The sequence below is a fragment of the Cynocephalus volans genome, chromosome X, assembly GCF_027409185.1.
Source record: "Cynocephalus volans isolate mCynVol1 chromosome X, mCynVol1.pri, whole genome shotgun sequence".
NCBI classification, from domain to species: domain Eukaryota; kingdom Metazoa; phylum Chordata; class Mammalia; order Dermoptera; family Cynocephalidae; genus Cynocephalus; species Cynocephalus volans.
In genome coordinates, this window is record NC_084478.1 from 71,765,415 (window position 1) to 71,788,059 (window position 22,645).

A 22,645-nucleotide genomic window follows, 5' to 3' on the forward strand; every position below is an offset into this window, starting at 1 on the left:
CTGTATAGAATGCGGTTGGGTCTTAAAATAGAGGGTCAGGACAGGCGTCCTTGCCACAGGATCAAGAAAGGGTTTTCTATACAAGTTCAAGACAGAGGTTCGTGTTGAGAGTTGGATCGTGTATTCCTGTGCACTCTGCAGGGTAGGGTATGAGATCAGAGATTGTTGTGCAGGGCGATGTCAGAGGTCATTGCCAACAGTGAAGGCAAGGGCTTCCACATGCAATCAGGTACCTGAAAAGGTTGAGGACAGGGATTTCTGTGGAGAGAGAGCTGGGTCCATGGTTCAGAACTAGGTTTATTGTGAGTGAGGTGTTTACCTGGAGGGCAGGGCTGCAACACAGTGTGTAGACAGAGGTGTTCCTGTCTGAGGTGAAGACAGGATTTCTATAGAGAGATCAAAGCTCGTGTAGAGGATTAGGACAGGTGTTCCTGTCGGGTGGTACGGGGACTTTCTTACAGTGTGGGTTCAGAGATTCCTAACCAGGGTAAAGCAGAGAGGTTCCTGTACTGGGGGAGGACAGGGGTTCCTCCTATATGAGGTGAGAGCTGGTGTTCCTGTCCAGGATCAGGATGGGTTTCCTGTTAATAATTAGATAAAGGTTTCCCTTAGGGTTTCAGAGCTGGCCTCCTGTACCAGGCTCGGGCAGCTGTTCTTATAAGGGGGAGGCCCGTGGCTCTTGAACAAGGTCCAGCACAGGTTCTGAGAGGGGTTTCTGTTCAAGATGAGGACAGGGGCTCCTCCTGGGTGTGAAGGCTGGGCTTCTATGGCGAGGCCAAGCAGGCAGCTTTTACAGGGTCAGGGCCTTTCTGGACAATCACCACAATAGTGTAGCCTACTGTGATCCTGCAGTGGGCTACTCAGTGGCGACTAGCTGATTGGGTGTTGTTCTGTGGAGGACAGCTGCTTACCCATAATATGTTCAGCATCTTTGGGCTCCCGCAACCCCCACGTCTGGGGCTCTGGGGAAGAAGCCATAAAGTAAAGTAGCTGAATGAAGTGTGAGCAGTATTCTTTTGCTGCGGTGGGTGGGAGTGGGGGTGTCACCCCATCCAAAATGCATTCCTTAAACTTGGTGTGGTCAGGGCAGGTTACTCATCAGTTCTGAGCCTCACCTTTTCATTAGTAAAATGAATATTAGTATACTTTCCTCAGAGTAGTTTTTTCTTTTTTCAAGTGTTAATAAACTAAAGTAGCTGAAGCCTCCCAGGCTGTTGCCTGACACACGGTGAGCACTCAATAAATGGTGCAGCTTGCTGTGGGGGGCAGCTGAGTAGTGTAGAGGCTGAGCACATGGACTCTGCCCCTTGCCACCAGCTGTGTGGCCTTAGGATGTCACGTGACTCAGTATGCTCCCATGTAATTGTTAAGTTGAAGAACAGATTCCACTCTGAGGGGAGCAGTTCACCCAGCTCAGTAGGAGGATTGGGGAGGGAGTTGGCACTGTGTGGAACTCTCCACCTATAGAGTCTAAATATCACTTCCAGGGGCTATTTTGTCCTCCTACTCTTCCCCTTATTCTCCACCATTTTCTACAGGGCTGCAGGCTGAGCTGGGTCGAGAGAGAAAGAGAGAGAAGAGAGAGGACAGATGACTAACAGGATGATGCACAGATGACCCCACTCTCTGGCCTTCTCACCTTGCCAGCTGCCATTCCAGCCCCACCCTTCCCCCCTTTCCTTTCCTGAATGTGCTTTCGTCCCTTGGAAGAGAGTCCCTAACTTACACCTTCTGGAACTATGCACATTGATGCCTTCACCAGCAAACGTACACAGAGCTGCTCTTGTTGTCAGCTACTCAGATACCGTGATGTGGCACATGTCACATGATATGCACACACACGCACACCCATGCACATGCACGGAGACTTGCAGAGAAATATTGCTGTTACCAGACCCACAAAGACATCCTGACTGACACACACACGATCACATGCAGTTCTTGTTCAGCATTCCAACAATATTTATCAGTCCAGATTCTGTGCCCAGCATATGCTGTCACACTGTCTCCACGATCACCCAGAGTCGTGCCCCACTCACTTCCTCATCACCCACTGTGGCTCACACACTTCAGTGCTCTCATACAGTTTCCCAGTGGCACACATACCATCTGCTTTGGATTGAGTGTCCCCCCCCAAACTTGATCCCCACTGTGACTGTGTTAAGAGGGTGGGAAATCCTATCATGTTAATTGAAAGGTGGGGCCTTAAAGAGGTGATTAGATTGTAGGACCATGCCATAGTGAATGGATTAAAAATGGTGATCATGGGCGTGGTTTGGAGGGCTTTAAAAAGACAGTGAATGAGGAGGTTAGTTTCTGCTCTCTCTGCTTCCACCATCTTGCAGTGTGAGACCCATGGGTTGCTGTTGTCACCATCAAGACCCTCACCAGATGTGTTCACTGCACTGTGGACTTCCCAGCCTCTGAAACTGTAAGCAATAAATTTAATTTTCTTACAAAGTACCCAGTTCCATTATTTTGTTATAAGCAACAGAAATGGACTAATACACCATCTCACTCCCCTCACCCCCATAGTCAGCAGGTTACACACCATCTCTCACCATGATGTATGGAACCACCCAGTTGCTATCACACGAAGTTTCACTTACACTGTTGCAATCGCACATCATAACCCTCAATCATGAAGTGTCACATGTGCCACCTCACCCAGCCTCACATGGTCGTACATTGCAGCCATACACTGTCATCAAAGAACTGCAGACACTGCTACACACCTCGCCTGACACTACTGTTGAGTCAGTCACACACAAACTCACACCTCTAATGTCAAGACTTTGGTGGTTTTACTTTACAAAAGCTTTGAAGGTCCAGGCCGGGGGGTGTCTGGAGCCCGGGGAGTGGGATTGCACACACTGCTGGCTATAAGAGGAGCAGTGCTTGAGGCTATGTGATGTGCCCTCATGAGCTGAGTGGAGCTACCACAGTAGTGCTGGTGGTAGGAGGCACAGGGCCTGTGGGGAAGGAGCCTGTGGGTGAGCCCAGCAGGGGCCCAGGGAAAGGCATGAGGTGGCTAACAGGCCCTGACAACACCACGGGGCCTAGGCCCTGGTATAGATGGGCAGTACCTGGGGGGCCCAGTGTCAAGCCTGAGGCCACCTCTTCACAATTCCCACTACTGCTGCCCCCAGCCACCACCATGAAGCCGCCAGCTGGTCCTTCGGCTGCTCCTGTACCTCCCAGACTCGACCCCCGTTTTTTTTTCCCTTTTCCAGATGCCTTGCGGTTTCGAGTTTGAATACCATCCTTCCGCATGGTCAGTGGTCGGTTCACCTGCCAAAAGAGAGGCCATAGGTATTTCCCAACTCCAGACCTTGTTTCTCTATGTCTTGCCCAGGGATGTCCCCTCCACCCCATTTCTTTAAGAACAGGTAATTGGTTCAAGGACTTGGGGAATGCTCCCTAGGTGTGGCCCAGAGATGGTCCCGAGGAATCCTGAGGTTGTGAGGTCCTGGGCTTGGGAAAACCTCTAACGCTGATTAGAGCTGCCCACGGTCTAGGGCAGTAGAGTAGAAGTGAGCTGATGACTGGAGGTGGGGAAAAGAGTAGGGGAAGGAGCCAGGAGATGGAGGAGGAAGAGAGGAGGGAGTGGAAGAAGGAAGGAGATGGAGGGAGGGAGGAGGGAATAGAGAAGGAAGAAAGAAGGAGGGAAGAGAGAAGGGAGAAAGTAGAAAAGAGGAGGGAGAAAGGGTAGCAAAGTGTGAGGAAGGAAAAGGGAGAGGGAGGGGGGAAAGAGAGGAGGAATGGTTACGGGAAGAGAAGACTCAGGGTAGAACAAGAACAGTGAGGAGGGGAAAACAGGAGGGAGGCTCCATGGAGCAGGCGTCACCTGGTGTAGTTTGTAGTAGAGGCCGCAGGCATTGCACACAGGATCTCCACTGGCATTTCTCCGCCACAGTGTTGTGGTGGTTGTCTGGCAGTTGGTGCACTGAGTACCTGCCCGTTTGCTGACAATCTAGAGATAAGAGGATATGAGATCAGTGCCCTGGGGAGGTGGAAGTGGGGATAAAGGGCTCACAGGGCCTCCTGTTACCCAAGAGGTGAGGGTCAGGTTGAAGGCAGGACTTCCTGCACAGGGCAAGGACGGGCATTTACAGGGTGATGCCTGAGGATTTGGTATGAGGCAAGGACAAGAGTTCCTGTCTGGAATAAGGTTTTTTTGTTTTGTATTCTATTGGGGACTACATCAGTGGTTCTCAACTTTGGCCTTATATTGGAATCACTTGGGTCAAAAAACAATTCTGATGTTCAGGCACTACCCTACTCCAATTAAATCAGCACATCTTGGGGAAGGGACCCAGGGTGATTCCAGTGTGAAGCCAAGGATGAAAACACTGCTATGCAGTGTGAGGGCAAAGGTTTCTGTATGGTTTGAGGACAAGCCTATAAGGGTAAGTTGAGGATAGGAGTTCTTGTATAGGACCAGGGCAGAAGTTCCTATGTGGGGAAAGAGTGGTAGTTTCTGTACAGTGTCAGGTATGGGTTCCTATGCAGGCTGAGGGCAGGGATTTCTATGCAGGATGAGGGCAAGGGTTTCAATACAGCATTAGAACAGGGGTTCCTATAAAGGTGGCAGGCAGTAGTTTCCTGTAAGTATGAGGACAGGAGTTCCTATACAATGGGAGGATGTGCGTTCTTGTACGGGATGAAGACAGGGTTCTATGTGATGTGAGGATAGGGATTCCTGTATAAGGTGAGGCAGGCCTGCAGTCTTACCAGGCGCTTCTTGGGCCGAATGAGGGGCCTGTTCTGCCCATTCATCTTGTGATAGAGGCCACAAGCATTGCATAGGTAGTGGCCTGTCCTGTCCCTCCGCCACAGTGGAGTGGCTGTTGCTCCACAGTTCACACACTCCCTGGCCTCTGGTGGGGTGGACAGAGGGGAAGAGGGAGACTGGCTCAGCTCAACTTTGCCTTGGGCCATCCTCCCCCCGCCCCACATTTCAAACTCCCTGTCCCTTTTTGAGGTCCTCACCACAGGGAGGCAGGGGCAGGGTTCCACGAAGCTTGGGGGAGGAATAGGCTGCTGAATTGAGGGGGCTCCCAGTGGGAGAAAAGAAAGTACTGGAAAAGTCAGGACTCCCATAAGCACTGCTGGGGACGGAGAGTGATGAAGGCAGTGCAGGACCCAGGGTCAAGAGGTCTGGACTTAGCCGCTCTGTCTTCAAGGTTTCCAGGAAGCTGGTGCTGCCTTTTCCGTCTGGATCTTCTGGGGCCTGGGGAGGTGAGGCCTCGCGGGTAGGGCACACAGTTGAGGCAGGGTAGAGCCCTGCCTTGCCATAGGCCCAGCCAGCATATGGTGAGCCCCCTGGGATGCCCTCCATACAGTTGAGCAATGGGTATACCTGAAAGACTGTTGGGGCGCAGGTAGGGGAAGGAAGGAAAAAAGAGGGGAGATCAGTCTAAGGTCATCCCACTTCCAGAGTGCTACAGTCCCCAACAGCCCCAACATGTTGGCCAAGTTTCCAACCTTTCCACAGGTTGCCAGAACAGCTGCTGGCCACTGGGTCCTGAGCACCACTGGTCACTATGGCATCTGCAATAACTTCCAACCATTTCCAAATGGGCTTTGAGGATGACTGTTGTAATTTGTAGCCCCACAGATCACTTGACAACTAGGGCAACCACTGGATATTTCCAGTATTGCTTCTCAGTATGGCAGGTTGAGGAACATTGGAATTCTTAGGTCTGGGCTTAACTAGAGAAAGTATTCAGCACGTCCATATGAAAAGCTTCCACCCTTTTCCAAGATGACCTCCTACTGGGATTCCCCCCTGGCTAAGGATCTCCATGGCAACCCCAACAGCATCCATAATGCTAAGACAGACATCTAATGGAGTTACCTGGAGAGTGTCTGTAGGCCTCAGCATCCCTGTAGTAGGCCAGTGCAGCAGCTGCTGCACTGGCCGTGCTCGTGGCAGTAGACGAGGCTGCTGCATCTAAGCCCTCAGGCCCAGAGGGGAAGAAGACCCCTGACTCTGGTGATGGGGACACCAGGGCAGGATCCATAAACTGAGGCAGGGGCTCTGAGGGCCCCAGGGCCCCCAGGCCAGGAAACTCCATGGGGCCTCTGGTGTTTAACCTGTGAGGACAGGAGGGGTCCTCAGACACAGAAATCCTCCTCCCCTTACCTCTCCACCTGCTCCTCTAACCTTTCCCCTCCTTCCACTCACCTCTTCAGTCTCCATATTCCTCTCCACCTTCCCATTCCCCTTGTCCTCCTCACCTTTTTCCCTCTTCTCCTTTCCCATTCCTTCACCTCTCCCTTGTCTTCCCCTCCATCCTCTCACTTCCTATCCTCCCCTCCTTTCACCTTCTTCATCGTTTCCTCTTCTTTCCCCATTTGTCTTTCCTCTCCTCTTCCTCTACTCTCATTTGCTCCCTTCTCTGCCTTCTCCTCTTTCTTCCCCTCCTCTTCCTCCCTCCCATTCCCTCTTTTCTTTCTTCTTTTGCCCTTCTCCTCCTCCTCCCTTCCTCCCATCTGACCTCCTCCCATCTGTACTCCCATCTCTTCTCTTCCTTTTTTTTTTTGCTCGTTTTTTCGTGACCGGCACTCAGCCAGTGAGTGCACTGGTCAGTCCTATATAGGATCCGAACCCGCGGCGGGAGCGTCGCTGCGCTCCCAGGGCAGCACTCTACCAAGTGCGCCACGGGCTCGGCCCTCTTCCTTTCTTCTCTCACTCAATTCTCCTTTCTCCTCCTCTTCTTCCCCCTCTTCCTTTTCTTCCCACTCCTTCCTCATTCTCCTCTTCCTCCTCCTTTTTCTACTCCCCCACCTCTCCATTTCCTCCTTACCCTCCTCCTTTCCTCTCCCATTCCCCCTCTTCCTTGTTCCCTTCTCTTCTCTCCCTCCTCTCCCTCCTCCTCCTCTCCTTCCACCTCCTCTCCCTCCTCCTCTTCTCCCTCCTCTTCCTCTCCCTCCTCTCCCTCCTCCTTCTTTCCCTCCTCTCCCTCCTTCTTTCCCTCCTCTCCCTCCTCCTTCTTTCCCTCCTCTTCCCTCCTCCTTTCTCATGCATCTTATTTCCCTCTTCCCTGTCTACATATACTCCTCCAGTCCTCTTTCCTCCTCCTACTCATTTTCCCCTCCCTTCTTTTTCTTCATCCTTCTCCTCTTCTTTGCTATCCTTTTCTGCTCATCGTTTTCTCTTTCCTCATCTCCTCTTCCCCCACTTCCTCTTCTTATTCTCCTCCTGCCCCCCAGCCTTGCTTCCCTCCCCCTCTAGAAGAGGCTGTGTGGGGCTGGGATGGGGTGCAGAACCAGGGTCCCTTGAACCCTTTGGTTACTACCTCCAGAACCTTGGGGTTCACCCTTCTGTGCTCCCCAACTTCATCCCTATCTGTTGCATCTTGCCCTCTGACTTTCTCAGAAACCCCATGGTTTCCGGCTTGACTCCTCCTCCCCCACCTCTGTTGGGTCTGCAGACAGAAGGCCCCCTCAGTTCCTCCCTGCCCCATGGGGGGGGTCAGTACCCCCCACTGCTTATCTCTGCCATCCCCGCCCAACTTTTGAAATCGCCTCAAGGCCACTGGCTTCCTCTAAGGAGGGTGAGAGGTGGGAGTTGTTCCCTCTACTCATACCCTCTCCCTTGGAGAGGTCTGCTGTATGTAGTTCTGCTTTCAGGCTCCTTCAATTCCCACCATTCCCAGGCCTTAGTTTCCCCATGTGCTATATTGGAAGTGGTGACAGAGCTGAGCTAAGACCTGTGAGATGACCCTTTGCCTCTGGCTTGTCTTGTGTGTAGCTCTGTCTCTGCTTCTCTGTCTCCCTGGATCTCTTTTCCTCTGACTGTTTCTCCTCCAGTTTGACTCTGTACTTCTCCCCTATCTTCTATGCTTCTGTGATGTGTCTTCCCTCTCTCTCTGTGCTTTTACAAATGTTTAATGTTTTCCCTCCCTTTTTCTGTCTTTCCATGTTTCTCTGTCTCTCTCCATCTTTAATTCTGTCTCTTTCGCTCTTTGTGTTTCTCTCTCAATGTGTCTCTCTTTCTTTACTCTCCACTCATCTCTCTCTGAACATTTCTGCATCTCTCCCACTCTGTCTCATTCTGCTTATTTGTTTCTTCCCTCTGTTTCTCTCTCTTTGGGCCCTCTGAGCTTATTTCCATGCCTCTTTTACTATTCCCATATCCCTGACCATACCCTAGTGCACACAGCCCAGGACAAGGAGGCGAGAAACCTGCCCCTGCCTCTGACTGCTCAGTTTCCCTGCCTGTAGAATGGAGTGATGGAGATGGAGTGAAGGCCACCTTCAAACCACCCCCACACTCACCTACATGACCGGTGGTGTAGATGGGCTGAGGGTTGGGGCCAGGTTGGAGTTGTGCTAAGAAAGACACAGGCCTGTGGCCATGCCCACTACCACCACCTCCTCGGACTCAGGGTTCCCACTGTCCCTCCCTGGAGGGAGTGTCCTGCTTTCCCATCCTGGCCTCCATCTCTTCCCTCTCTGTCTCTAATCCTTTGTTAGTCTCTGTCTCCCCACAGTTCTATCTGTGGAGATCTCTCACTGTTTGCATTCCTGTCTCTCCTTTTCTGCTCCTGGGTCTCCCTCTCTCTTGCTGTCTCTCTGTCTCTTACTCTTTCTTTGAGCCTCTGTCTCTCTGTCTGTTTCTCCTTTCCCTCTCTTCATGTCTCTTGCTCTTTTTCTCTGTCTCTGTGTTTCTGTCTTTTTCTCCCCATCTCTCTTTGTTTTTCCCTCCCTTCTCGGTCTCACTGTTTGTTTCTTGCTCTCTTTCTTTCTCTATCACCACTATTCCCTCATTCTCTTATACTCACCTTAGTCTCCCTTCATAGTCTCTACCCCCCATAGTCTCCCTTCAGCCCCACTGCCGCCCACCCCAGCATCTCTCACCTTGGCAAGTCCACGGCTGCCCACCCCTCCTGTGGCAGGGGCCCAGCCCCCCCACCCCTAGTTATCACTCTCCGGAGAGAGATAAAGTTTATCTCGAGGCTGGGGGATATGAAAGCTCCTTATCAGCTGCCCCACTAGAGTGAGTGCTGCCCCAACAGCAGGCAGGCAGCAGCCTGGCACTCTCAACTTTCCCTCGGCCCCAGCCCCTCACCCCAGGTAACATCCCTGTCCCAGCCCTCAAGGGAGGGTCTCACAGGACTGAAGGGAGCAGACATAGGGTCTGGGGGGCAGATATGGGGCTTGGGGGGTTAGAGGTGGAGCTTGAGGGTCAGATATGGGGTTGAGGAATCAGAGGTTTGGGGTATAGTAGTGGAGTTTGGGGGAAGCAAATATGGGGTTTGAGGAGCAGAGAAAGCTTGGAAGTTCAGAGACACTTTTTGGGTTCAGAAATAGGAAAATAGAGACAAGGTTGGGGAATCAGAGGTGAAGTTTGGGAGTCAGGGATAAAGTTGAAAAGTTAGAGATGTACCTTCAGGGTCAGAGACAGATTCTGAAGGTTGAAGAAAGGTTTGGGATGGGGGGGGGGTGTCCAAGGGTTTTGCTGGAGCAGAGATGGAGTTTAGGAGTCATAGATTAGTTTGGGCAGACAGAAATGTGGCTGATGATTAGAGATGGGCTATGGGAACACAGGAGGAGTTCGAGAAGCCAAGATGGAATTGGGGTAGAGAAAGATTTGGAGCCAGAGGGATTCGGGGAACAGAGACATGTTTTACGGCTAAGATAGAGTTTAGGGAAGGCAGACATGAGGGTTCATGTGGCAGAACAGATTTTGGGGGAGTAGACTTGGTGTTTAGAGTTACAAAGACATTTTGTTGAGCAGGTTGGGAGAAAAAACCATTTGGGGAAATCAGAAGTCACAGGGAACAAATACAGGGTTTGAGAGGCAGAGGTGGGGTTAAGAGGATGGAGCTAGGGTTTGGCGGGTCAGAGACAGGTTTGGGGGATCAGAGAGTTTGGGGGAGAGACAAGGGTGTTGTGGAGCAGATAAGGGGTTTGGAAGCAGAAATAGCCTTGGGGCAATAAAAGTGAGGTTTGGGGGAGAACTCAGGGAGACAGAGATAAGTCTGCGTCAGTGGAAATCAGATCTGGGGCAGAGATAGGATTTTGGGGGATGAAGGCATATTTTGTGGGGGCAGAGTAGGTGTTTAGGGGAGACAGACCTGGGGGTATGTAGAGTGAAGTTAAGGGATCAGGGAAGCAGATGTCTTGGAAGGAGTGGGAGGGAGTCAGGGCAGAGAGAAGTGGGGGTTGGGGGTAGATTTAGAGTAGAGATGAGGATTGGAAAGACAGAGGAGTTGTGAAGGGATTCAGGGGTGGCTGACACTTTGGGGACCAGTGGTGGGTTGGAGACCCTGGAGCAGGCTCGGGGAGTAGCCATGAGGTTAGGGGCAGTAGGCCCGGGGTTTGCCTTGCTGGGGGCTCCTTGGGAGCTGAGACTGACCTGGGTTGGTGCGGAAGGTTCAGCCGCCTTGGGGATGTGGTGAGCTCAGTGTGATTCCAGGGGGTGTCTTGGCTGGCCTTGGCCTTTGAGGCTCCCTTCTTCCCTCCCTCCCTCCTCCCCTCCTCCCCTCTTCCTCCTCCCTCCTCCCCAGGGAGTGGCTGGTGCCCCAGTGGGTGGGGCGGTCTAGGGGAGAGGGTGGGCCCCCTGCTTCAGGGGCACCTCTTGGGCACTGGGGCACCTCCTCCACCCTGCCTGCTTACCCCATAGATATTTGGACCCTACTCAATTTGGGCTCCCATGGACTTCAGTGTCCAGCCAAGTGAAATGGGCTGAAACCAAGATGAATGAAAATAGCAGACAGGGTTTCGTGACTCCACTGGGCTTTTCAGTGAGTAAAGCCCTTACTGTGTGCTGGGCCAGGTATGGGCTGGACCCTTACATATGAGTCCTCCTGGCCACAGGGAGAAAAGAAATGTGGTTGTACCCATTTTGCAGGTGAGAAAAATGAGGCTCAGAGAGGTTCGGTGTAATTGGAACCAGAGCCTGTGGGACGCCTTGATGACCCAGGCCCAGCCAAGGCTGGCTGGAGGCAGGGGCATACTCATTCAGTGCCCCACTAGGGCTTACGCCAGCTCTGGCCTGCCCTGGCGTAGCAGATAAGTCTTATCAGATGGATGCGACAGTGGCTGTTGACGCCGCAGCAGTAACAGGCTGTCTTGAGATGGGGGCGGGGTATGGGGGGGCACCCAAGGACAGCAGCCTTAACTTCTTGCCCGCCATGCTGCCTTGGAGGCGGGGAAATGAGGTGGGACCCGGGGTTGGTTCCTCTGTGGGTCGTCAAGGAGTGGGATAGGGTAGGGAAGAGGAGGGGATAGAGAAGAAGAGACAGAGAGAGGCAGAGAGACAGGGACAGGAACAGAAACAGAGACAGATGTAGAGACATGGAAATGGGGAGGCACAGAAAGTGTGTGTGTGAGAGAGAGAGAGGTGGAAGGAGGCAGAGAGAGGGCACAGAAAGAAAGGAAAGACAAAAAGAGAAGGCAGGACACCCAGAGAGAGCCAGAGACAGTTAAAGACAGATCTGTAGAGAGAGGCAAAGAGAGAACGAGAGACAGAGATGGACCGGAGGCAAAAGGTAAAACCTGAAAGTGACAGAGGCCAGGGACGCAAGTGAAGAAACTGAGAAGGGAGACAGAGACGATGTTGTAGAGAGGGGGACAGAGACAGAGATTCAGAGGCAGAGTCTGAGAGGAAGTTCATGAGACCCCAGGAGGCAGCCTGGGATAAGCCCTGGGCAGGCGGTGCGGGGCAGGTGGGACAGGGGGATGTGGATTGATGTGGGTCTATGTGGCCTGTGGCTCTGCCCTCAGCCCACTGCAATGGACCCTGGAGGGTTGCTGGGCCTCTGTACCCCAGCCCCCACCCTCCTGTCTACTCCACTGCCCCAAATATTAACGACAACCACAGTTTCTCATACTGACATAGACCTGTGCATAGCCTGCTCTGAGCACTTTCTTCATATAAAATCATCTGACACACATGCACACAGTAGATGTCCAACTTGGGTCCCCATAGGACAGGAGGTAAGACTCCCCAGTCATGGCCCTGGAACTCCATGGGACAGGGAGCTCTCCTGACCACCCATTCTACAGGTGGGGAGACTGAGACCTACAGACGGCAAGGATGGAGCCCCAGTCAGTGGGGTCTGCTCGCCCACTGGCCCACCTCAGAGGAAGTTTACCATTCTCATCTTACCCCTCTGAGCCTCAGTGTCCTCATATGCAAAATGGGAAGTTTGAGAAGAAAAGAAAGCAAGGCCACGACTTCCCATTTATTGAGCTCCTGCTGTGTGCTACACCCCATACTGAGCCTTCATTTGTAAGAAGAACACCAACAGAGACAGCTATGACTTAAGTGGCAGTGGTCTCAGGACATGGACTCTGGAGCCAGCCCACCTTGTTCACAGACTTCCCTAAGCGCCAACTGGTCAAGTGACTGAATGAGTTACTATCCCCTCTGGACCTCAGTTCCACATCTGTAAAAATAGGGTAATAATAATAACTACATAGGGTGATGGGGAGACTTAAGTTTTAATTCAAGTTAAGTGATTTTAACTCACTTGAATCTGAAGCCTCAATAAATGTTAAATATTCTTATTTATTTAATAAGAGTACCTACTGTATAAGGATAGTACTCAGCCCTTCCTAACTCTACTAATACTAGTACTAATGCTAATAGTATGCTAACACCAATAGTAATACTAAAATTAATTCTAATATTGATACTAGCACTAGTGCTAATTTTAATAGTAATAGAATACTAATCTAATAATAATACTAATTCTAATCTAACACTAATACTATTATTAATACTATTACTAATACTAATTTTTTTTTTTTTTTGGTGGCTGGCCAGTACGGGGATCCAAACACTTGACCTTGGTCTTATAACTGATTTAACCAGCTAGCCCCATAATTCTAAAACTAGTAATTATTATTCTAATTCTAACAAGAACAATAATGATAATAACACTAATTCTGATACTAATAGTTTTACTAGCATTAATTTAATAATTGTAACAGCAGCAGCAGCATTGTTTGTTGAGCAACCCCAGGCACTGTGCTAAGAGCTTTCCAAGCATAATTTTATCCCGTTCTCACCAAATCCGTGTGGTGTAAGTGTGTATAATCACCCCTATCTTCCAGACTGGGAGTAGGTGCTGAGAAATGAAGATGTTCATCCACAGCCGTGGGTTCTTGTTTCAGCTCTGACACTGATTTGTTGCCTGATTCTTGGACAAAACACCCCTGAGCCTCAGTTTCTTTAGAAAATGGGTGTAATCATAGATGCCCCACATCGAATGTACCACTGAGGACGGGGCTTGCCTGACACACCATAAATGGTGAGCTCTGTAAACGATGACTGTCATCATTGTTATTATTATTAGAAACAGCAAGTGCAATGTTGGGAGCAAGGTAGGGAAATTTGTCCTCAGAGGGAAGGGCAGGCTGGGGCTGCTGGACTCACACCTCATTCCTTTATTCCTGGAAGTGACAAAGGGCTCAGAAAGAGAAGTAGAGGGTGGGGAATGGGGCACCTCAGAGCCCTGCCTCCATCCAGAGCTAGAAACCCTGAGGCTCTGAGGCCAGACCTCACTCCATTCCCTCCCCCATCGCCATGGAGGGGACACAGGCCCAGAAGTCTGCGGCGACAGTTCAGCCAGCAGGGAGGCAGCTGGGAGTGGGTAGATAAGGGAATCAGTGGGGGCCAGGCCAGGGTTTGGGGGAGACGGGGGCGGGAGTGGGGGTGGGGTGTCCAGGCTACCATGTCCTCTCTGTCAGCCCTCCATTTGAGACTTAGCTCCAATGTCCTCTCTTCCTGGAAGCCTCCCCTGGTTGGTTCCCTCCCTCCTAGCATCATCTGGGGTTCTAGTCCCCTGCTTGGTCCAAGCCCACGGCATTTAGACTACTTTTGTCTCTTCCAGACAGTGGAGTCCACCAGGGTGGGGACAGAGCCTGACTCACCTCAGTGTCAGTAGTAATGAGGAAAACAACCAAAGCCTGGCTAAGGAGTCAAACGTTAGGCCTCGGAACCAAACTGTTGGCTGGTTTTGCCCCCAAAAGTATAAAGGATGCTTTAACAAGCATTCACTTTTGTCAAACATTAATATTTTGCCTTATTTACTTCAGATCCTTTTTATTTTATATATTTGTTTTGTTTGAATTGAAACATAATTGCTTGTACATATTTATGAGGTACAGAGTTGACTATCAGTTTCATGGCTGAATATTCAGATCGTTTTTAAAAGAAATGAGATATTACAGGTACAGTTGCAGTCCTTGCACCAATTCCATTTCCCTCCTTCCTTCTGCTGCCTTGCACTGGGTGTTTATCTTCCTCATGAGTATTTTTTTCTCCATTACTACATATGTAGGTACCCATAAATACCATCTGATACTGGGGTTTTGGGTCCGTTTTTGCACTTCATGTAAATGGAATCATACAGTATGTGTTTCTTTTGCTCAGCATAATATCTGTGACATTCTTCCAGGTTGTTGTGTATATCAATAGTTCATTCTTTTTTATCTTTTTCCTTTTATTGAGATGTAATTCACATACCATAAAATCCACCCTTTTAAAATGTACAATTCAGTGGTTAGTACGAGTATGTATTAGTCCGTTTCTTTTGCTTTTAACAAAATACACAGAACTGGGTATTTTATAAAGAAAACAAAATTTATTGCTTACAGTTTCAGAGGCTGGGAAGTCCCAAGTCCAGGGAACACAGCTGGTGAAGGCCTTGGTGGTAGTGACAGTGACCCAGGGGTCTCAGATGGCAGAAAATGGCAGAGCAGAGAGAGATAGCTCCTTATGTGCTCTCCTTTTAAAGCCCTCAGAACCATGCCCCTGACCAACATTATTAATCCATTCACTATGGCATGGTCCTAAATCACCTCTTCAAGGCCCTACCCTTCAATTCCCATAATAGGATTTCTTACCCTCAGTAGTTACAGAGGGGATTGTTTTGGGGGGACATTCAACCCAAGGCATTCTGCCCCCTGGCCCCCCCAACTCATGTCCTCTTCACATACAAATACATTTATTTCATCCCCAAAGTCTTAACTTGTTTCAACTCAAAAGTCTAAAGTTTAAAGTTCTATCTGTGAAATCAAAACAAGTTATCTACTTCCAAGATACAATGGTGGGACAAACATAGGGTACATACTCCCATTCAAAAAGAGAGAAATAGGTCAAAAGAAAGGGTAACAGGTCCCAAACAAGTCTAAAACCCAGCAGAGCAGGCATTAAATCTCAAAGCTGGTAAATCATGTACCTTGACTCCTTGTTCGATGTCCTCTGCATGCTGGTGTGGGGGTTGGGTCTGTAAGTCCTCGGGCAGTTCCATTCCTATGGCTTTCCTGGTCTCAGGCCATACTTAGCTCTCCCATGCTGGTGTTCCACTCTGGTAGCTTCACAAGTCTGGGGTCTCCATGGAGGCTCTCATGGCTCCACTAGGCATGGTGCTGTTGGGGTTTTTCTGCCACAACTGCAACCCCATGTTTCCATTCAGCATTGCTCTAGTGAAGGTTGTTTGCAGTGAGTCCGCCCAGGCTTTTCCATACATCCTTTGAAATCAGGGTGGAGGCTCCCAAGCCTCCACAGCTCTGGCATTCTGCGAGCCTGCAGACCTAACACCACGTGGATGCTGCCATGGCTTCCGCTTGTATCTCCCAAAGCTTCAGGTCCAGCCACACCTGGGGCCAATTTAGCCACAGCTGGAGCAGCCAAAGCAGCTGGGGTGCTGATGCTGGAAGCAGCTTTCCAAGGTGGCCCTGGGCAGTGAGCCCATGGAGGGCGCCTCGGGCCTGTTCCCCAAAACTGTTCTGTCTCTCTTGGCCTCTGGGCCTGAAATGGAAGATGCAGCCTCTGAAATGCCTTCAAGTTCTTTTCCCCCTTCTCTTGATAATCCCTTTCTTCTGTACTAATCTCCTTAGCAGACAATGGCTGGGCTACACCCTTGAATTGTTATCCTGAAAATGCTTTCTGCTTCTTTTCTGCGTGGTATGCTGCACATTTTCCAAATCTTTATGCTCTGCTTCCCTTTTAATTATAAATTCTGGGCTTTATGTCATGCCTTTTCTGCCATAACTCAGTGTAGGCTGATGCAAGTAGCCATGCAGCTTCCTGAATGTTTTGCTGCTTATAAATTTCTTCCACCAAATACCCTGGGTCAGCACCTTTAAATTCCACATTCCATAATACTTTCAGGCATGAAGAGAATGCAGCCAAATTCCTTGCCAGTTCATAGCAAGGATGATCTTTGCCCCCATTTCCAAAGAACTCTGTCTAGCTTAATCCTGCCGAAATCGCCAATTTGTCTGGCTATGAAAAAGGCCTGGAATCCTCACAGGGATTCCAATTGTCTAGCTCTTAATCCTGTTCGTGACGCCAATTGTAAAGCTAGGCAACCACGCTAGTTGTCGCGGCTCTTTTACCTGCCGATAATCCTGCACTGACCGGGCCGATGGTTGAGCTAGGGCTGGGTCTGGAGCCCCCAGACCCCTCAAGCCTGGGTCACAAACCCATCACACGCCAGGCTGTGTCACCAGACCCCTCCATGCAGGTCTATAAGCTAGGTAACCGGCCACACGGTCCTTGGAAGCTGCAGGTCTGGAAAAACATGGCCACGCAGGGTGGGTGCCTGAGGCAGTGAAAACCAGCCAAAGTGGCACCGCCTTGCAGGCACATGCACTCCACCCACATACACAATATTTACTGATCTGCCCTGAACTGGCTCTGAGGTGAGGGGAGCCTGACTAAATTATTTTATTTTCCCAACAAGCTCCTTCTCAGTTACATCTAAGATCTTCTCAGAATGGCCTTTACTGTCCATATTTCTATCAACATTCTGCTCACCACCATTTAACCAGTGTCTAAAAAGTTCCAACAAACTTTCCCTGGTTTTCTTGTGTTCCCAACTCCCACCAGCAGCTAGGCTTTTTCTAGCCTGCTCCTTCAAATTCTTTCAGCTTTTCCTCAACACCCAGTTCCAAAGCCGCTTCCACATTTTTAAGTATTTGTTATAAAACAACAACCCACTTCTCTGGTACACTTCTTTTCTGTATTAGTCCATTTCTGTTGCTTCTAACAAAATACATGGAACTGGGTATTTTATAAAGCAAACAAAATTTATTGCTCACAGTTTTGGAGGCTGGGAAGTCCAAAGTTCAAGGAACACAGCTGGTGAAGGCCTTGGTAGTAGTGACAGTGACCCAGGGGTCTCACATAGCAGAAAATGGGGAAGCAGAGACTAACTTCTCATGTGCTCTTTTAAATCCTTCAGAACCATGCCCCTGACCACCATTATTATTCCATTCACTATGGCCTGCTCCTAGAGTCCACTTCTTCAAGGCCCTACCTTTCAATTCCCATAATAGGATTTCTCACCCTCAACAGTTACAAGGGGGATTAAATTTGGGGGGGATATTCAAGCAGAGTATATTCACAAGTCTGTGCAACTATCCACTAGCTAATTCCAGAATATTTTCATCACCCCCAAAAGAAACCCTGTATCTATTAACATTCACTCCTCATTCCATTTCCCCTCCCCCTAGCCCCTGGCAACCACTAATCTACTCTTTGTCTCTATGGATTTGCCTGTTCTGGATATTTTATATAAATACAATCATACAGTATGTGGCCTTTTCTGTCTGGCTTTTTTCATTTCACATAAAGTTTTTAAGGTTCACTCATATTGTAGCATGTATTGATTGGTACTTCATTCCTTTTTGTAGTTGAATAATAGTCCATTGTATGAAAATACCACATTATGCTTATCCATTTATACATTAATGGACATTTTTGGCTATCTTTAATAATGCTGCTATGAATATTCATGTAAAAGTTTTTATGTGGGAATATCTTTTCAGTTTTCTTGGGTATATACCTAGGAATGGAATTGCAGGGTTATATGGTAATTCTGTGTTTAGCTTTTTAAGAAACCACAAAAGTGTTTTCCACAGCAGTTGTATGAGGGTTCCAATTGAACCACATTCTCTCCAACATTTGTTATTGTCCCTCTTTTTGATTGTAGTATTGGGTATGAAGTGGAATGTCATTGTGGTTTTTATTTGCATCTCCCAAATGACTACTGATGTTGAGCATCTTCTCATGTGCTTATTGGCCATTTGTATATCTTCTTTAGAGAGAAAGAAATGTCTATTTAAATCCTTTGCCCATTTTGAATTGGGTTATGTGTCTTTTTAATCATTGAGTAGTAAGAGTTCTTTATATATCCTGGATACTAGATCCTTATCAGATATATGATTTGCAAATATTTTATCCTATTCTCTGGAATGTCTTTTCACTTTCTCAAGAGTATCCTTTGAAGTAAAAGTCTAATTTAGGGACTGGCCCGTGGCTCACTCAGGAGAGTGTGGTGCTGATAACACCAAGGCCGTGGGTTTGGATCCCATATAGGGATGGCCGGTTAGCTCACTCGGTGAGCGTGGTGCTGACAACACCAAGTCAAGGGTTAAGATCCCTTTACCGGTCATCTTTAAAAAAAAACAAACAAAAGTCTAATTTATCTATTTTTTTCTTTGTCTGCTTATGCTTTAGATATCAGATCTAAGAAACCGTTGCCTAATCCAAGGACATGAAGGCTTATGCCTATGTTTTCTTCTAAAAGTTTTATAGTTTTAGCTCTTACATTTAGGTCTTTCATCCATTTTGAATTAATTTTTGTATATGATGTGAAGTAGGAGTCCATCTTTCTTCTTTTGCATGTGGATTTCCAGCTATCCCAGCACCATTTGTTGAAAAGACTATTCTTTCCCCATTGAATTGTCTTGGCACACTTGTCAAAAATCAGTTGCCTGTAACATATGAGTTTATTTCTGGACTCTCAATTCTATTTCATTAATCTATATGTCTATTTTTATGCCAGTACCACATAGTCTTGATTACTGTAGTGATGTAGTAAGTTTTTTAATTGGTAGGTGTGAATCCTCCAACTCTATTTTTCTTTTTCAAGATTGTTATAGCTATTTTGGGTTCTAGCCCTTCCACATGAATTTTAGAATCAGATAGTCCATTTCTGCAAAGAAGCAAGCTGGGATTCTGATAGGGATTGCATTAAATCTGTAGATCAATTTGGGGAGTATTGCCATCTTAACACTATAAAATCTTTCAATCTATTAGCATATCATGTCTTCCTATTTATTTAGGTCTTTAAGTTTTTTAAATAATATTTTATAGTTTTTAGTGTACAAGTCTTTTGTAAATGGAATTGTTTTTTTAATTTTGCTTTTGTATATGTGCTGCCGAAGCGAGCACTTTAATTTTGCTTTTGAACTGTTAGTTGCTAGTGTACATGATTAAGTTTTGTATGATCTTGTACAAAATCTTGTATCCTGCAACTTTGCTGAGCATATATATATATGTGTGTGTGTGTGTATATACACACTGATGGTGCTCTAATGGTTTTATTGTGTACATGATGTCATCTGCAAGTAGAGATAGTTTTACATCTTCCTTTCTAATATGAATTCCTTTTATTTCTTTTTCTTGCCTAATAACCCTGGCAAGAATATGCAGTACAGTGTTGAAAAGAAATGGTGAAATGGGACATCCTTGTGTCGTTCCTGATCTTCTGGGGAAAGCTTTCAGACATTTAAAAAATATTCTAAATATTTATTTATTTATTATTAGCATATTTATTATTACGAATTGTAATTTTTCTTGATTCCCCTTACCCAGCCTATCACTCCCCAACCCCCCTCCATCCCCTGCATCTCTAGTATCCTTAGGTTTGTTCTTTCCTTCTGAAAGTTCAATGTATTATTGTTGTCTTGTCTTTTTTTCTATTTATTTATCTTTCTTTCTTTCCTTCTTTCTTAGCACCCAGTTATGAGTAAGGATATGTGGTATTTCTCTTTCTGTGTCTGGCTTATTTCACTTAACATAATTTTCTCCAGGCTCATCCATGTTGCTGCAAATGGGAGAATTTCATTCTTTTTTATGGCTGAGAAGTTTTCCATTGTGTATATATACCACATTTTCCTTATCTAGTCGTCCGTGGGTGGACATTTAAGTTGGGGCTGTCATCTGTCGATGGACATTTAAGTTGGTTCCATTTCTTGGCTATTTTAAATAGAGTTGTGACAAACATGGGAGTGCAGGTATCCCTTTTATATGATAATTTCTGTTCCTTTGGATATATACCCAGTAGTGGGATTGCTGGATCATATGGTAGTTCTATCTGTAGTTGTGTGAGAAACCTCCATACTGTATTCCATAATGGCTGCACTAGTTTACAGTCGATCAACAGTGTAGAAGGGTTCCCCTTTCTCTGCATCCATGCCAGCATTTGAAATTTTTGCTTTGATCATGGCCAGTCTAACTGGGGTGAGATGATATCTCAGTGTGGTTTTCATTTGCATTTCCCTCATGTTTAGTGATGTTGAGCATTTTTTCATGTACCTGTTGGCTATTCGTATGTCTTCCTTTGAAAAATGTATGTTCACCTCCCTTGCCCATTTCAAAAAAAATTATTTATTTATTATTATTATTATTTTACATTCTAAGATGTTGCAGAGCAATTTGGGGGAGGGGGAGGGAAAAGGGGAAGGAGGGTTGGTGTGGAATGGGGGGCGTGGTTGAGGCCTGTGGCTCCCTGGTCCGCTCATTCTGGCAGGGGAGCTCAGGGGACTTCTGGCGGCAGCTCAGTTGTGGCTTGGCTGGATATGGACTTTTGGGGTTGTGGTTGAGGCCTTTGGCAGCCCCCAACCCAGGAGCATGGGCGCTTCTGGTGGCAGCTCTGTGGTCATTGCTAAGCTGGAAGTGGATGTGGCGGGGGCGGGGGTGCACGGCTGAGGCCCTCAGTCCCCCACTGCCCCAGCTAGGGGGCCTGAGGCAATTCCAGTGGCGGCTCAGTGGTTGTCACTGCTTTGTCCATTTTTTAACTGGATTATTTGTTTTTTTACTGTAGAGTTGTTTGAGTTCCTTATGTATTCTAGATATTAATCCCTTGTTGGATGTATAGTTTGCCAATATTTTTTCCCATTCTGTACGTTGTGTTTCCACTCTGTTGATTGTTTTCTTTGCTGTGCAGAAGTTTTTTAGTTTGATATAATCCCACTTGTTTATTTTTTCTTTTGTTGCTTGTGCTTTTGGGGTCTTATTCATAAAGTCTTTGCCCAGTCCTGTTTCTTGGAATGTTTCCCCTATGTTTTGTTTTAGTAATTTTATGGTGTTGGGTCTTATATTTAAGTCTTTAATCCATTTTGAGTTGATTTGGGTATATGGTGAGAGGTATAGGTCCAGTTTCATTCTTCTGCATATGGATGTTCAATTTTCCCAGCACCATTTATTGAAGAGGCAGTCTTTTTGCCAGTGTATGTTCTTGCTGCCTTTGTCAAAGATTAGTTGGCTATAAGTATGTGGGTTGATTCCCAGGTTTTCTATTTGTTCCATTGATCTGATCATTTGTTTTTATGCCAGTACCATGCTGTTGTGGTTACAATAGCTTTATAATATAATTTGAAATTGGGTAGTGTTATGCCTCCAGCTTTATTTTTTTTGCTGAGGATTGCTTTGGCTATTGGGGTCTTTTGTTGTTCCACATGAATGTCAGGATTGTTTTTTCTATTTCTGTGAAGAATGTCATTGGTATTTTGATGAGGATTGCACTGAGTCTGTAGATCGCTTTGGGTAGAATGGACATTTTCACGATCTTAATTTTTCCGATCTGAGTGCATTGACTGTCCATCCACCTTTTTCTGTCCTCTTTAATTTCTTTCAATAGTGTTTTGTACAGTGAGAGCTTTCAGACTTTCATCATTAAGTATGAAATTAGCTGTGGCTATTTTTGTAGATACCCTTTATCAGGTTGAGGAAGTTCTATTTCTAGTTTGTTGAGTGATTTTTAAAATTTATATATATATATATCATGAATGGGTGTTGAATTTTGTCAAATGCTCTTTCTGCATCTACTGAGAAAATCATGTGATGTTCATCCTTTATCCTATTAATGTGGTGTATTACATTGATTGATTTTTGTATGTTGAAACCACCTTGCATTTCTGAGATAGATCTCACTTGGTCATAGTATATAATCCTTTTTATATGTTGCTAGATTCTATGTACTTGTATTTTGTTGAAGATTTTTCATCTATATTCAGGAGAGATATTGGTCTATAGTTTTCTTTTCTTGTTATGTCTTTGTCTGGTTTTGTTATCAGAATATTGTTGGCCTCATAAGTTTATTCTCTTTTATTGCTGAGTAATATTCCATGCAGTGGATATACCACAGTCTGTTTAACCATTCATCTGCTGATGAACATTTGGGTTGTTTCTAGTTTTTTCCCTATTACAGCAAATCTGCAATGTACAAACTCATATTCCTCTCTCTTGCACACACATGTGAAGGAGTTTCTACAAGGGGCAGGAGATATCAGTCCATCTACCCATCCATCCATTCACCTACTCACTCACCTATGCACCCACCTGCCTGGCTGCCTGCCTTTCTATCTTTCTTCTTTCTTCCCTTCCTTCCTCCCATAAATCATCTCTCTCCAAACATATCAAGTCTGGGTCCAACACAAGCTGTCTCTTAAAATTAGGAAGGAAACCTGCAACAGCTTTTGGCAAAGCCTTACTCACATCTTCACACTTCCTCTCTTCCCAGCATTTTTGGGCCTCCCTGGGGGTTTGCTCATAGGGTCCGGCTGAACTACCCTCTGGGGACTGCTTAGATACCAAAGTTCACAGACT

General features: G+C 47.1%; 1 protein-coding gene across 1 annotated transcript; it reads right to left on the reverse strand.

Moving 5' to 3' along the window:
• Positions 1-2,919: 2,919 nt before the first annotated feature.
• GATA1 (GATA binding protein 1) lies at positions 2,920-6,080 on the reverse strand. The gene is made up of 5 exons (XM_063082954.1): positions 5,861-6,080; positions 4,993-5,370; positions 4,735-4,880; positions 3,848-3,973; positions 2,920-3,291 (listed from the first exon to the last, which is right to left on the reverse strand). Exons 1-5 carry the CDS (start codon positions 6,078-6,080, stop codon positions 2,920-2,922), a joined length of 1,242 nt encoding a protein of 413 aa, XP_062939024.1.
• Positions 6,081-22,645: the final 16,565 nt, after the last annotated feature.

Excerpts from the sequence above, each read along its gene's own strand:
- GATA1 (XM_063082954.1), bottom strand. The coding sequence starts at position 6,080 with ATGGAGTTTCCTGGCCTGGGGGCCCTGGGGCCCTCAGAGCCCCTGCCT. Across the intron at positions 4,881-4,992 it reads CCTGCCCCTGCCTCCCTGTG|AGGCCAGGGAGTGTGTGAAC; the intron begins GTGAGGACCTCA and ends CCACCCCACCAG. Across the intron at positions 3,974-4,734 it reads TTCGGCCCAAGAAGCGCCTG|ATTGTCAGCAAACGGGCAGG; the intron begins GTAAGACTGCAG and ends TCTTATCTCTAG.